The sequence below is a fragment of the Schistocerca gregaria genome, chromosome X (assembly GCF_023897955.1).
Source record: "Schistocerca gregaria isolate iqSchGreg1 chromosome X, iqSchGreg1.2, whole genome shotgun sequence".
NCBI classification, from domain to species: domain Eukaryota; kingdom Metazoa; phylum Arthropoda; class Insecta; order Orthoptera; family Acrididae; genus Schistocerca; species Schistocerca gregaria.
Genome location: NC_064931.1, coordinates 156,332,606 through 156,345,114, shown reverse-complemented (window position 1 = coordinate 156,345,114; position 12,509 = coordinate 156,332,606). Strand labels below are relative to the sequence as shown.

At 38.0% G+C, this 12,509-nt stretch overlaps 1 protein-coding gene across 19 annotated transcripts in view; it reads left to right on the top strand.

The window, feature by feature from the left end:
- LOC126297424 (inositol hexakisphosphate and diphosphoinositol-pentakisphosphate kinase) overlaps window positions 1-12,509 on the top strand; it is a 507,792-nt gene that overhangs the window by 379,600 nt on the left and 115,683 nt on the right. For all 19 annotated transcript variants that reach the window (XM_049988233.1, XM_049988228.1, XM_049988227.1 and 16 more), the window contains 2 exons: window positions 6,684-6,797; window positions 6,877-6,974. In XM_049988233.1, coding sequence (XP_049844190.1) covers window positions 6,684-6,797; window positions 6,877-6,974 — 212 coding nt within the window. The remainder of the gene's footprint in view (window positions 1-6,683; window positions 6,798-6,876; window positions 6,975-12,509) is intronic.

Here is a 12,509-nt window from a genome sequence, read left to right as displayed (position 1 = left end):
GTTCTTATATGCCGTGGAACAGAGGTTGCACTAATTCGCCCAGTTAATACAGTGACCAGTTGAATTTATTACACATGAGAAACTGCCTTCAACATGTTTAAAGAAGGAACGGAGTTCACAAAAGATACCAAGGTGATGTGTGTCACCCAGGCACGTGGAGCGGTGCGCTTATTCAGAGGTGGTTGAACAATGGATAGTTCAGTTTGGCTTTGAGTGGGGGCTTATTTCTGTGATTTATTTCTGTGGATTCCTTCAAAACAATTTGACAGCCTTCTCCCCGATGGCGGCTTGTGATCTGCACATTTGCAATGCAAGTTTTCAAATTCCATAAACTTTGAACATAACTTTGACATACCGTACAGTGGTGAAAACTACGTAGCAACAATGTTTCAACATAGCGAAATAATGCAAACATATAACAAACCCATTCAATAGTAGAGGCAGAAAATAAAGTATAGAAATAAGTAAAACATTGAAACGAGTCTGGAAAGTGTGTACCAGTTAATTTTTGGATAACTTAGAGTGTGTAACATACAAACGTAAAATTAGTGACACATTAATGGCACAGTGCCTGCTAATCATGTAGAACCAAGGTACAACCACATTAGAACACACAGTGGTGTGCAGTGAACAAAAGGCGTCAGTTGTGTGGTTGGCATTGTTTGACAAAGTTCAGAATTCCATAAGGGACAGGCCATTTACTGACTATAACAACAATCCAATGGAGAAGAAGTGTTTTACAGGTAGTAGTGATAACAACCAACATGTTTAAAAAATATAAGGCATAGTGGTAACTTTACAAGATCAACACAAATGCAATACTTAAGCAAAATTATATAAATGCATGGTTACCACACATTTGTGCAATTGACTCACTTTGATGGCCAACGAATCCACCTTTATTGCGGATGCACAATTGGGTCTGACCTCCTGCAGGAATCTCACAACCTCAGACAGACTTGACACCGTTACTTTGTGTATCATGGTCTTATACAGTGAAATTGCAAATGGCAACAGCCTATGCCAATCTGACTGTGAGCTGTTCATGTAATAAGACAACATTGTCACAACTATTTTACGAATGTGTTCAACCCTGTCATTGCTCTTAGGCAATGCTGACATAGTTCGCAACTTCTTTAATTTAAATAGTCAACACACCTGAACCATAAGATGGGACATAAAGTTTCTCTTTGGTCTGTTATAATTGCCTCTGGACATCCAAATGATAGTACTAAATGCTTGACAAATTCTTTAGCAGCTGTCTCAGTGGTGATGTCTTCAGTAGGTATAGTAATAAGATATTGAGAGAAATGTGCAGTGGTAGATAAAACAGATCTCTTATTTTGGGGTGTTACAGGGAAAGGTCTGATTAAATCAAGTAATAGGATCTGAAAAGGCCCCTCTGCCTCAGGCAAAGTTTGAAGAGGTATATTTGGTCTTTGTCCTTGCACACTTAGCGCACAGGAGACAATGTTGAATGTATTATTCGACATCTTTCTTTCTCTGTGGTCACCAATAATCACCTGTGACGTGAGGGGGATAAATATCTGGTTTCGTGATCATATTGACCACTCACATATCTACACAAATGCAACAAGCTTTTCTCCATTACTGGTTTTCTTCAGGACAGTCACTATGGGTGAAGTTTGGGGGTTGAGGGTAGTTTAATTACACCTGCTTCTAGCAAATCTGAAATATTTTGCTCTACTATGGGCTGCAAGTTATAAAGTACCGGTAAGTGATAAAGTTTCTAGGTTATAGACCCTGTAAGAATCTCGTGACACGTTAAGGAGTTTTCTAGAAGTTGGTTCTTTCCTTAAACAAAATCACATATTCGGCTTGTACGGGGTACAATACATTCCGATCTGCTTACACAGATGTTCCAAATTTCTCTTTTATTTCCAATTTGATGGTTGACATAACTGAGGTAGTGTTTATGTAAACATTTCTTTCATGGTGCTAATTTTCTTGATATGTGTTACCTCATCAGTATTTACTCTGTGAACTTTGAAGAGCAAGGTACCCCATGGAATTTTAGTGTGTCTGCTTCCAAAATTATCTGTGCTCATTGGCAAAAATGTACCCTCTTCTGTTGTACTCATTCAGGACGAACTGTGTGCCACATCCATTTGTTTACCTTCTAACGTTTAATTTCTTGTTAATGGGCCAACTAAGAAAATACCTCCTCTAAAAAAAATCTTTCTTCACTTCTATAAATAGGATTTCCCTTGTGCCGCTCGATACTTTCTTGGTTTTGTTTAACTTCAACACTGTGGTACATGGTTTAGTGGGTTTTCAGAATGTGTCCATTTATTCAGGATCCTCTTGTCTCTTTATACTGGGAACACTGTCAGACTGGTGGATTTCCAGCCATTTGCACTTCTTGTGTTGTGAAGTTAACTATGCCTTGAAAATGGCACTGGAAATCATTTCCTACAGTGGCATAAAAATTTTGATCATGCTTCCAGACCACTTTGAATATGAACTGGTACTTTCCATCCATCCATTTCCAGTTTCCCGTAAGTAGGGTAACAAGCTTTATGCAAGCACAGCCTGTATTGTTGCGTAATGTCTCCAAGATGGTGGCTCTTCTTGCCCCCCCCCCCCCCCCCCCCCTTCCCCACCCCTTCTCCCTGGGATTTAGATTAGGACTGTTGATATTTTTGAAAATAACTGGAATCTGAGACATTGATATTTAAATAAAAATATCATTATGCATCCTTGATATATCGACAAAAGTATAGATATATCGATACATTGATGGAAAAAAATATTGGCTGCACATTGTAAATACACTGCCGGTAAATATACTGCTGCATATTTAAGTATTGATTTATTATCAGATACTCTGTACATCAGCAAGCTAGCAGCCTGCTACTTCCCCTTAGAGCAAGAATTGAAAGTAAAATTATGCACATTTACACTTGGAAATAATCACATTGCTAACAGTGGTGACTCCATGCAAGTGGCACAATAAAACCTGTCTGATAAGTCCATCGTTCAGTTTCATTATACATCACATTTGTCCAGAACACTTCATGTCAATTTCCCAGATTTTTCATTTCTGCAAAAGCTACCAACCTAGCAGTTATTGTGTCAAAATTGGGTACTGTAGTTAAATATTGGAGTTTCTGTTAGTAGTGCCAAGCATCAATCACATCAGCATTTCCCCTCACACGACTACACTCACCACAATGACATCTTGTCATTTAGATTTTTGTTCATCATTTTCAATAACTTTTCTGAAGAAATAGCACACTATTTGCACTGAGAATTGTTTTATAGTGCAACTGGTGTTCTGCCTCTTCACATTGAAAATTTTGTTATTCCATCCAGACTTCCACCACCTAGCACAATCAAACTACTTCTTTGTGCCACCCATACTTGCTTCACACAGTCAAAGAGACTGGACATGATGAAAGCTCAAAAAGAAATAAGACTCCTTCACACAGTGAAAGTAAAGTTACATTCTACTTCAGTTTCAAAAGAACAGTTTCAAATATTTACCCAAAATTTTTTGTGGAAAAAATATAAAATAAAAATATTGGCACTTGAAAGTGCCATTTTGGCAACGATATGCGGGGAAGATATATGGCAAATATCCATCGATACCTCTTTGTACAAAATATTGATATAATATTAAATTTCTAAAAACATCAATATTTTATTGACATCCCTAGTATGGATGTGGCAACATTGCAGTTACATTGATATGCAAGTTAATTAAATTCAAAAGAGTGGGAAATTCAAAAATGGTTGGAATTTCAAATTTTGAAGTCCTCATTCATAATACCACTACCAGATGACACTGTCGGACTTACTCCCCTCTCCCCCTCCCCACTCCCACTCCCCTCCCCTCCCCTCCCCTCCCCTCTCTTTATTTCAGAGAGTTTGTTGAGGGGGGGGGGGGAGGAGCATTATGCAACCATTGAAATTGAGCATGTTGTGCTCAGCAGCATGTTTCCCTACTGGGTGGTCAACTCTGCTGTAGGTCACACTTTGGCATTCACCAATAATTCTGGTGGACAGCTAATAAGTGGTCATGCCCAAGTAAAAGGCTGTTTAGAAGTTACAGGAGAGCTAATATATAATGTAACTGCTTTCACAACTGGCACTGACAGTAATAGGATTGAATATACCTGTGGCAGGTTGGGAATAGGATGTGCTGGGTGGGTACATATCTCAGGACCCACACCTAGGTCATTCGTTGGTGTATGGTCTGTGTGGTAAGTGGTTAGGAGAAGTTGTGCCATAAGGATGAACAAGGGTATTTCGTAGATTGGATGGTGCAATACCTCTTTTGGAGAGATGAGAAAGATTTTGGGTAGGGAACAGCCTGTTCTTCCATCCATAAGTATGTTCTCCAACACTAAATGAATTTCAGATTTTGTGATGTAATAATTTGTGGGTGCAACTTACTGACATGAATTATTTACAGAAAAAACCCAGCTAGAAACAGGCATGGAGGGAAAATCCGTTTGGTTTCAGAGAAATGGAGACACACACTTGAGGCAACACTTTACACTACAGCTTATCTTAGAAAATAGGTTAATACAGGCAAATCTATATTTATAGCATTTTGCAGATTTGGGAAAAGCATTTGGCAATGTCAGCTGTACAACACTCTTTGAGATTCTCAAGGTAGTAGGGATAAAATACAGGGACCAAAAGTTATTCAGAACTTGTGTAGATACCAGGCTGCAGTTTTCAGAGTTGAAGGAACTGAAAAGGAAGCAGTAGCTGTGAATGTATGGAGCATATCCATAGTGTTACTCAGTCTGTACATTGTGCAAGTAGTAAAGGAAACTGAGGAGAAATTAAGAAAGGGAATTAAAGTTTGTGAAAAAGAAAGAAAAGCTTTGAAATTTGTTGATGACATTGTGGAACTGTCAGAGATGGGCAAAGGAGTTGGAAGAGTAGTTGAATGGAACATGAACAAAAGTAAAGCCAGGGTAAGTGGGTATTCTCAAATTAAATCAAATGATGTGCAGGTAAATAGATTAAGAAATGGGGCACTAAAAGTAGTTTTGCTGTTTGAGCAGCAAAATAACTAATCATAGCTGAAATACAGGGAACATAAATTGCACAGTGGCAGTAGTAAGGAAAGCCTTTTGAAATGAGAAATTTCTTAACATGTAAGGTAAATTTAAATTTTATGAAGTCCTTTCTGAAAATATTTTTCTGGAGTGTAACCTTATACAGAAGTGAATTGTAGATGACAAACACTTCAGACACAAAGACAATAGAAGCTTTTGAAATGTTTTGCTCCAGAAGAATGCTGGAGGTTAGATGGTTACATCAAATAATCAGTGAGGAGGTACTGAATCAAACTGGGGAAAACAAATTTATGGCACAATCTGACTAAAAGAAGGAATCATTTGATGTGACAAATCCTGAGACACCAAAGAATTTTCATTTTGTTAATGGACGGAAGTGAGTTTTTGCGTTAGTGTGAATTTTGCTCTATGTTTGATAGAGAAAGTGTTGAGAAAGAGAATGTGTGTGTGTGTGTGTGTGTGTGTGTGTGTGTGTGTGTGTGTGTGTGTGTGTGTGTGTGTGTAGGAAAGGGGGGGGGGGCATGTGCGAAAGAGAGAGAGAGAGAGAGAGAGAGAGAGAGAGAGGCACGAAATGCATCAAATTCAACCGACACAATACATAGCTTAGCTTTAAAACATACTAAAGAAGAGTAGAATGAATGCACACGACTACAAAAACTGTAGTTTATTCTGAAAACACTGGACATGTTTCTATCAGTCTGTGCCTTTCATTTGGTATCTTAAAAGCCTTAGAGATTATAGCATTAGCTATAGGAAATTTTAAGCAGCACCTAATATCATCTGGCATGTTGCTAATGTATATTGTGGATGGTAGTGATTGTTGCATGCTTCACTGAGGTGTAGTTGAAGGTTTTCAGTATGTATTAAGGTCTCTTGTATTTAGAATAGCATGCTGCATCCTATTTGCAAAGAAGTCATCAGTAAAGTCACAAATCTAGATATATATCACATATGAACCATATATCATGTGGAGAGGTTAACATGTTGAATCAGAACCTTATAAAAATTCAGGAAACACTGATATGCATTGTTTTCTCACTTCAAAACTTTTAAAATATCATGTGGAGAGCATATTTTGAAGTTAATATGCCAAGTGTTCTCAGAATTCACTCTGTTTTCCATAAAGAGGTCATTTTTTTCAATGTAAGACATGTTTCGTACAGTATGTTCTGAATTCTGCAATACATGGGTCAGTTGTTTATGGAGATGGCCCCTTCTGTTCAGTTTACAGCTGTTTCACAGAAAAGTATGGCCTTTACTATCTTCTAGGAAATAGAGACAGCTTTCAGAGTTCGAGATTTATAGTAAATTTTGGTTAAAAAGAGTACAAAGTGATCTTCAAATTCCATAGGGGACACATTAAATTTTACCTTTACACTGTAGAACAGTTGATTGGGTTATTATTTCATCATTTTGTTTGTGCATCATTTTATATTCCTTAATTTTGTAGTGTTCCCTCATATAATTTAAAAAGAAACTGTGAACATGAAAAGGATCATATTGAAGGATGTTATGTTTAATGTGGTTATTGGATGTGTTGTTAAAAAATTATCTGTGACATAGTTAGATAACAGTGAAATTTTGAGAAAAATACTTGCAATCGTATGGAATGTGATGTTTTTGCAGACAGATGAAATGCCTTCTGCTGGAAATGGTACTCCAGGAACACCTGGAAGTCCTTCCCAAAGCAGCTCAGTTGAAGAAACTGCAATCCAGGTGCCAGAGTATGAAGCACAGCCAGTAAGTGTATTCCGCACGTGTGTGTGTGTGTGTGTGTGTTTCATGGTCATAATGAAACTGATAGGCTCTTGTTTTCCAGGACATTTCATCTGCACATAGTCCACCATCAGAAAAGGCTGATGAAGAAGAAGAGAATTACAACTCAAAAGCTACTTCATCTCAGCCGATACCTATAAGGTATTTATCTATACAGAAAAATCAGACTTTCTCACTTTAAGACCCACTTCTTTGCTCCGTAAGTAATGAACAAATTTCTCTAATGTACCCTGAAAGGTACAAAAAGAATGTGGCGAGGAAGCAGCTTAGTGGGTATTCATTACTAATTAATATTGGGAATGTACCTATTGCTGCAAGTCCGCCCTGATAGCTGACTGGTCAGCGTGACGGATTGCCGTCCTACAGGTCCAGGTTTGATTCCTGCCTGGGTCGGCGATTTTCTCCACTCAGGGACCGGGTGTTGTGTTGTCTTCATCATCATCTCATCCCCATCTGGCGCACAGGTCGCCCAATGTGGTGTCGAATGTAATAAAACTTGCACCAAGGCAGCCAGACCTGCCCCGCAAGGGGCCTCCTGCCCAGTGATGCCAAACGCTCATTTCCATTTTCCATCTATTGCTGCATAAAGACCATATCCGGATCAGGATGATAAAATGACAGAACTAGTTATTTAAGGGTCAGCTGCCATAGCAACAACCAATTGTAGAAAGAACTTGTCCATGCGTTCGATTCTGTTTACTGTTGTCATGTGTCCCTGCTTTCTCTGGTGATGTTTACCACTGTCAATACCAGATGATATTTTTGGCTACTAACTTAATTGTTGCAATTCATTTTTGATATAGATGTGTGCAGCTTGTTCACTTTGTGCAACAGAATTTCATATACTAGCAGCAGTTTTGAACCAGATTGTTGTGCATACATGTGAACTGTGTGGTGATATTCCTATACACTAAACCAGTAATAGTAATTAGAATACAGCTTTCATTACTTTTAAGTGAGAATATTAAATTAAACATTCTGTAAAAGTCTTGTTACAAACTACCCATTCACGGCCTCTATGATGGGTTGCCTATTGTATTTTCTTATTACATAAGCAAATGTCCCATCACAAATATGATTATTCATTTTGGTTTTCTAGATATATATTTGTGTTTCATTGATTGCATAGTATGGCAGCTGTTTAAAAGCACCAAGCAAAAGGTTGTGTGATAAGACACTGGGCTTGCATTTAGCAAGGTGGCAACTCCAAATTTTGTGCATCTATCCAATGATTCCTTTTCTTCTTGAACCTTCTTCATTAGACCATGTACTCCATCGCTAATGATTGTGTTATTGACAGAAGGTTAACTCTTAATCTTCATTTTTTCTTTCTCGTTTAAAATCTGTATCTTAGTTGTGAGTGACAACAGTGGCTCAAACTGAAACTCCCTTACAAAGACTGTTGCCAGGCTTGCTTTGTGATGCCATTGTTAACTAAGTTTACTGTATTTCTTCACAAAGAGAGAATTTTATATATTGTGTAGGAACTCATCCATGAAGGTGTTAACTGGGGTTCACCGACATTGTCTTGGCACAAGGGAATGGTCTGATTGTGCATACATAGCTGACACATATCGGGTGTAGCGTTCAATTGAAAAATTTTGTAAACACTACCAGTACCTTGTAAATCATAGTTTAGTCAGAAGGCAGATAAATCTCATGATAAAAGACACAACCAGTGAGAACATATACTGAACAGGGTATATAATCTTCATTGAAGAGTTCATTTTTCTTGGGAAATAATCTTAGTTAGTTACTTAGTTTCATGTTATGTGCATAATTTTGTAAGATAAATTGTAATAATGTGGAATGAGTCATTTTACATTCACACCACAAATTAATTTGTAAACAGGACTACATTCTAAACATTTATAACATTTTTTTAAAAAAAATTAAGGGGGGTAGGACATCAAATGGGCCAACTTGGAGCAGGAGAGGTATCACAGGACATTTTAATTTCCAGTGTCTATAATTTTACAAGTAAATTCATAAAACTTTGTAAGCAACACCAGGAAGGATTCAGGATTCACACTGATTGCAGTGGAAGTTCGAAAACATAATAAAATAAAAAAAAATTACGTGAGAAATTTCATTTTTTCACTTACTAATGGCTGCATTGGTTGCTATAGGTACATTTTTCTTCATAAGTTAGAGAGATTCTTTGATGAATTTTGCACAGCATACATACCATACTCAAGGTGTATGAAACTCTAGAATTTATTTAATTTATGAAAAAACAAATGAACTGTTATATTTTAAACTTCATGTTTAGAAAAAACACAAATTTTATAGTTAATTACCTCAATTTTTACCACAGTTTTTAATAGATTTGGAAAATTCTAGAGTTATGGTTTGTATGCTGTACAAAATTCATCAAAGAATCTCTCTTACTTATCAAGAAAAGTGTACCTATAGCAACAAATACTGCCATTAGTAAGTGAAAAAAAAAATGATGAAATTTCACATGTTACAAAAAAAAAATCATTTGATTACGTTTTTGAACTTCCACTCCTATGAGTATGAATTCTGAATCCTTCCTGGTCATGCTGACAAAGTTTTATGAATTTATTTGTAAAAGTATAGACAGTGGAAATTAAAATGTTCTGTTGTACCTCTCCTTCTCCAAGTCGGCCCATTTGACGTCCTACCCAACACCTTTTATGCTTCACAATAGAAATTATTCTATTGATATACTAGTAATAATATGTTTATAATCAAAATATATTAGAGAAGTAATCCAAGAAATATAACAATCTATAGCTATCCATAATTGTGAAAGTGTTGATGGTACAGAATCATGTGCACAAATTGACTCCTTGATTATGTCCTATAAATGTTCAGTGGTATTCATGTTGGGCTATCTGGTAGCTAAATCATTTACTTGAATTGTCCAGAATGTTCTTCAAACCAATCGCAAACAATTGTTGCCCAGTGACATTGCACATTGTCGTCCATGAAAATTCCATTGTTGTTTGGGAACATGAAGTCCATGAATAACAGCAAATGGTCTCAAATATCTTGAACATAACCAGGACCCAGTCCATTCCATGTAAACACAGCCCACACATTATGGAGCCACCACCAGCTCGCACAGGCCTTGTTGACAAATTGGGTCTATGCCTTCATGGGTCTGCACCACATTCAAACACTGCCATCAGCTCTTACCAATTGATTCCAGCCAATATGGTCACAAGCCCAGGAGAAGTGCTGCAGGTGATGGCATACTTTTATCTAAGGTGCCCACATTGGTTCTGCCATAACCCATTAACACCAGATTTCATGACATTGTCCTGATAGATACATTCCTGAATGTCCCACATTGATTTCTGTGGCAATTTCACGTGGTGTTGCTTGTCTGTTGGTACTGACAACTCTAGGCAAACACTGCTGCTCTCGATTGTTAAGCGGAGGCTGTCAGCTGCATTGTCAGTGGTGAGAAGTAATGCATGAAATTTGGTATTCTTTGCACAGTCTTGGCACTGTGGATCTTGGAGTATTGAATTCCCTCACAATTTCTGAAATGGAATGTCCTATGCATTTAGCTCCAGCTACCAATTCACATTCAAATTCTGTTAATTTTGGTTGTGCCGCCATAATCATGTTGGAAACCTTTTCACATAAATCACCTGAGTTCAAATGATGGGTCTGTCAATGCACTGCTCTTTACACCTTGTGTACATGATTCCACCACCATCTGTATATGCACATATTGCTATACCATGACTTTGAGTCACCTCAGTGTATTATTCTTGAAGAATCAAATTTTCCAAGATCACTAGTAGCTCTTTGTATTACTGTTACTGATTGCAACAAATTTATGCCATTATCATCAGTTCTTGTAACATTGAATCTCAATGTAGACAAGTGTAATGTGCTGCGAATACATAAAAAGAAAGATCCTTTATCATTTAGCTACAATATAGCAGGTCAGCAACTGGAAGCAGTTAATTCCATAAATTATCTGGGAGTAGGCATTAGGATGATTTAAAATGGAAGACCATATAAAGTTGATTCTTGGTAAAGCAGATGCCAGACTGAGATTCATTGGAAGAATCCTAAGGAAATACAGTCCAAAAACAAAGGAAGTAGGTTACAGTACACTTGATTGTCCACTGCTTGAATACTGCTCAGCAGTGTGGGATCCGTACCAGATAGGGTTGATAGAAGAGAGAGAGAAGATCCAACGGAGAGCAGCACGCTTCGTTACAGGATCATTTAGTAATCGCGAATGTGTTACAGAGATGATAAGTCCAGTGGAAGGCTCTGCAATAGAGACGCTCAGTAACTCGGTACGGGCTTTTGTTGAAGTTTCGAGAACATACCTTCACCAAAGAGCCAAGCAGTATATTGCTCCCTCCTACATATATCTCGTGAAGAGACCATGAGGATAAAATCAGAGAGATTAGACGCCATACAGAGGCATACAGACAATCTTTCTTCCCACGAATAATGTGAGACTGGAATAAAAGGGAGAACCGATAGAGGTGCTCAAAGTACCCTCTGCCACACGCCATCAGGTGGCTTGTGGAGTGTGTATGTAGATGTAGATTATGAGGTGTACAGGCTTTTTACAACAATGAAGGTTACATGGTGATGTTATATCAAATTGTAATTTAAAAAAAATGGCTGTGTCAACATGCCACAAATAAAGTACTGCACAGTTTAAACATATAAATGTTATGCTGATGTTCCAGTATACACTAATGAGTATCTAAGCACATTTTCAAATTTGAAGCAAATTATAGTATGTAAAGAGAATCTAATGATAGACATCTTGAAAAGACTGGGCCCACCCACATGTTGCCAAGGTTGTATTGAGTGCACCACAGAAATTTTGCTGGAAAGCTCATACACAGCCCACATTCAGTTCCAATCTCCCTCCTGTGATTTCCATATCTTGGAGTCCTCAATAAAGACGTTTGCGGCTGTTGGTATGCTTTGGATGAAGAGGTGCACATCTGGGTACAATCATAGTTCTGTAGGCAACTACAAACAGTTCTTCATGTACACATTGACCATTTTGTCTCACAGTGGGATTAATGTATGTACAGTTATGGTAATTATCATTGAAATAGTAAACAGTTTACTTTTTTCCCCACCTGTTTTGTTTTCATTTGACTGCCCCTTACATGAATGGCATTCAATAAGTAATGCAACACTTTTTTTTCGGCCAATTTTGGTTGAAAAAAAATGCAGAATTTGTTGTGGGACGTCGTGGAATATTACTGCCTGAGCCCCTATATTTGCATGAAGCTCTGATATGTGTCAGTGCTGTACGTAGTCTTCAAAATGACGTCTGTAACAGAGGTGCATTCCAAGCAGAGAGCTGTCTTTAAGTTTCTTCTGGTGGAAAATGAGAGCATCGCAGATATTCGTAGGCACTTGCAAAAGGTCTGTTGAGACCTGGCAGTGAAGAAAAGCGTGGGGAGTCATTGGAAGAGGCATCTGTCGTCTTTGCAACCAGGTCCTGCAAACCTGTCCAATTTCCCGGATGCCTGGCGGCCACACACAGCTGTGATGCCTGCAGTGTTGGAGCTGCAAACACACCCATTCAAGGTACAAATGAAGTTCACCTTCTCCATAACAATGCAAGGCCTCACACGAGTCTGCACATCTGAGAGGAGTTTACAGAACTTCATTGGGCTGCTCTATCTCACTTATTCTACATCTGAGATC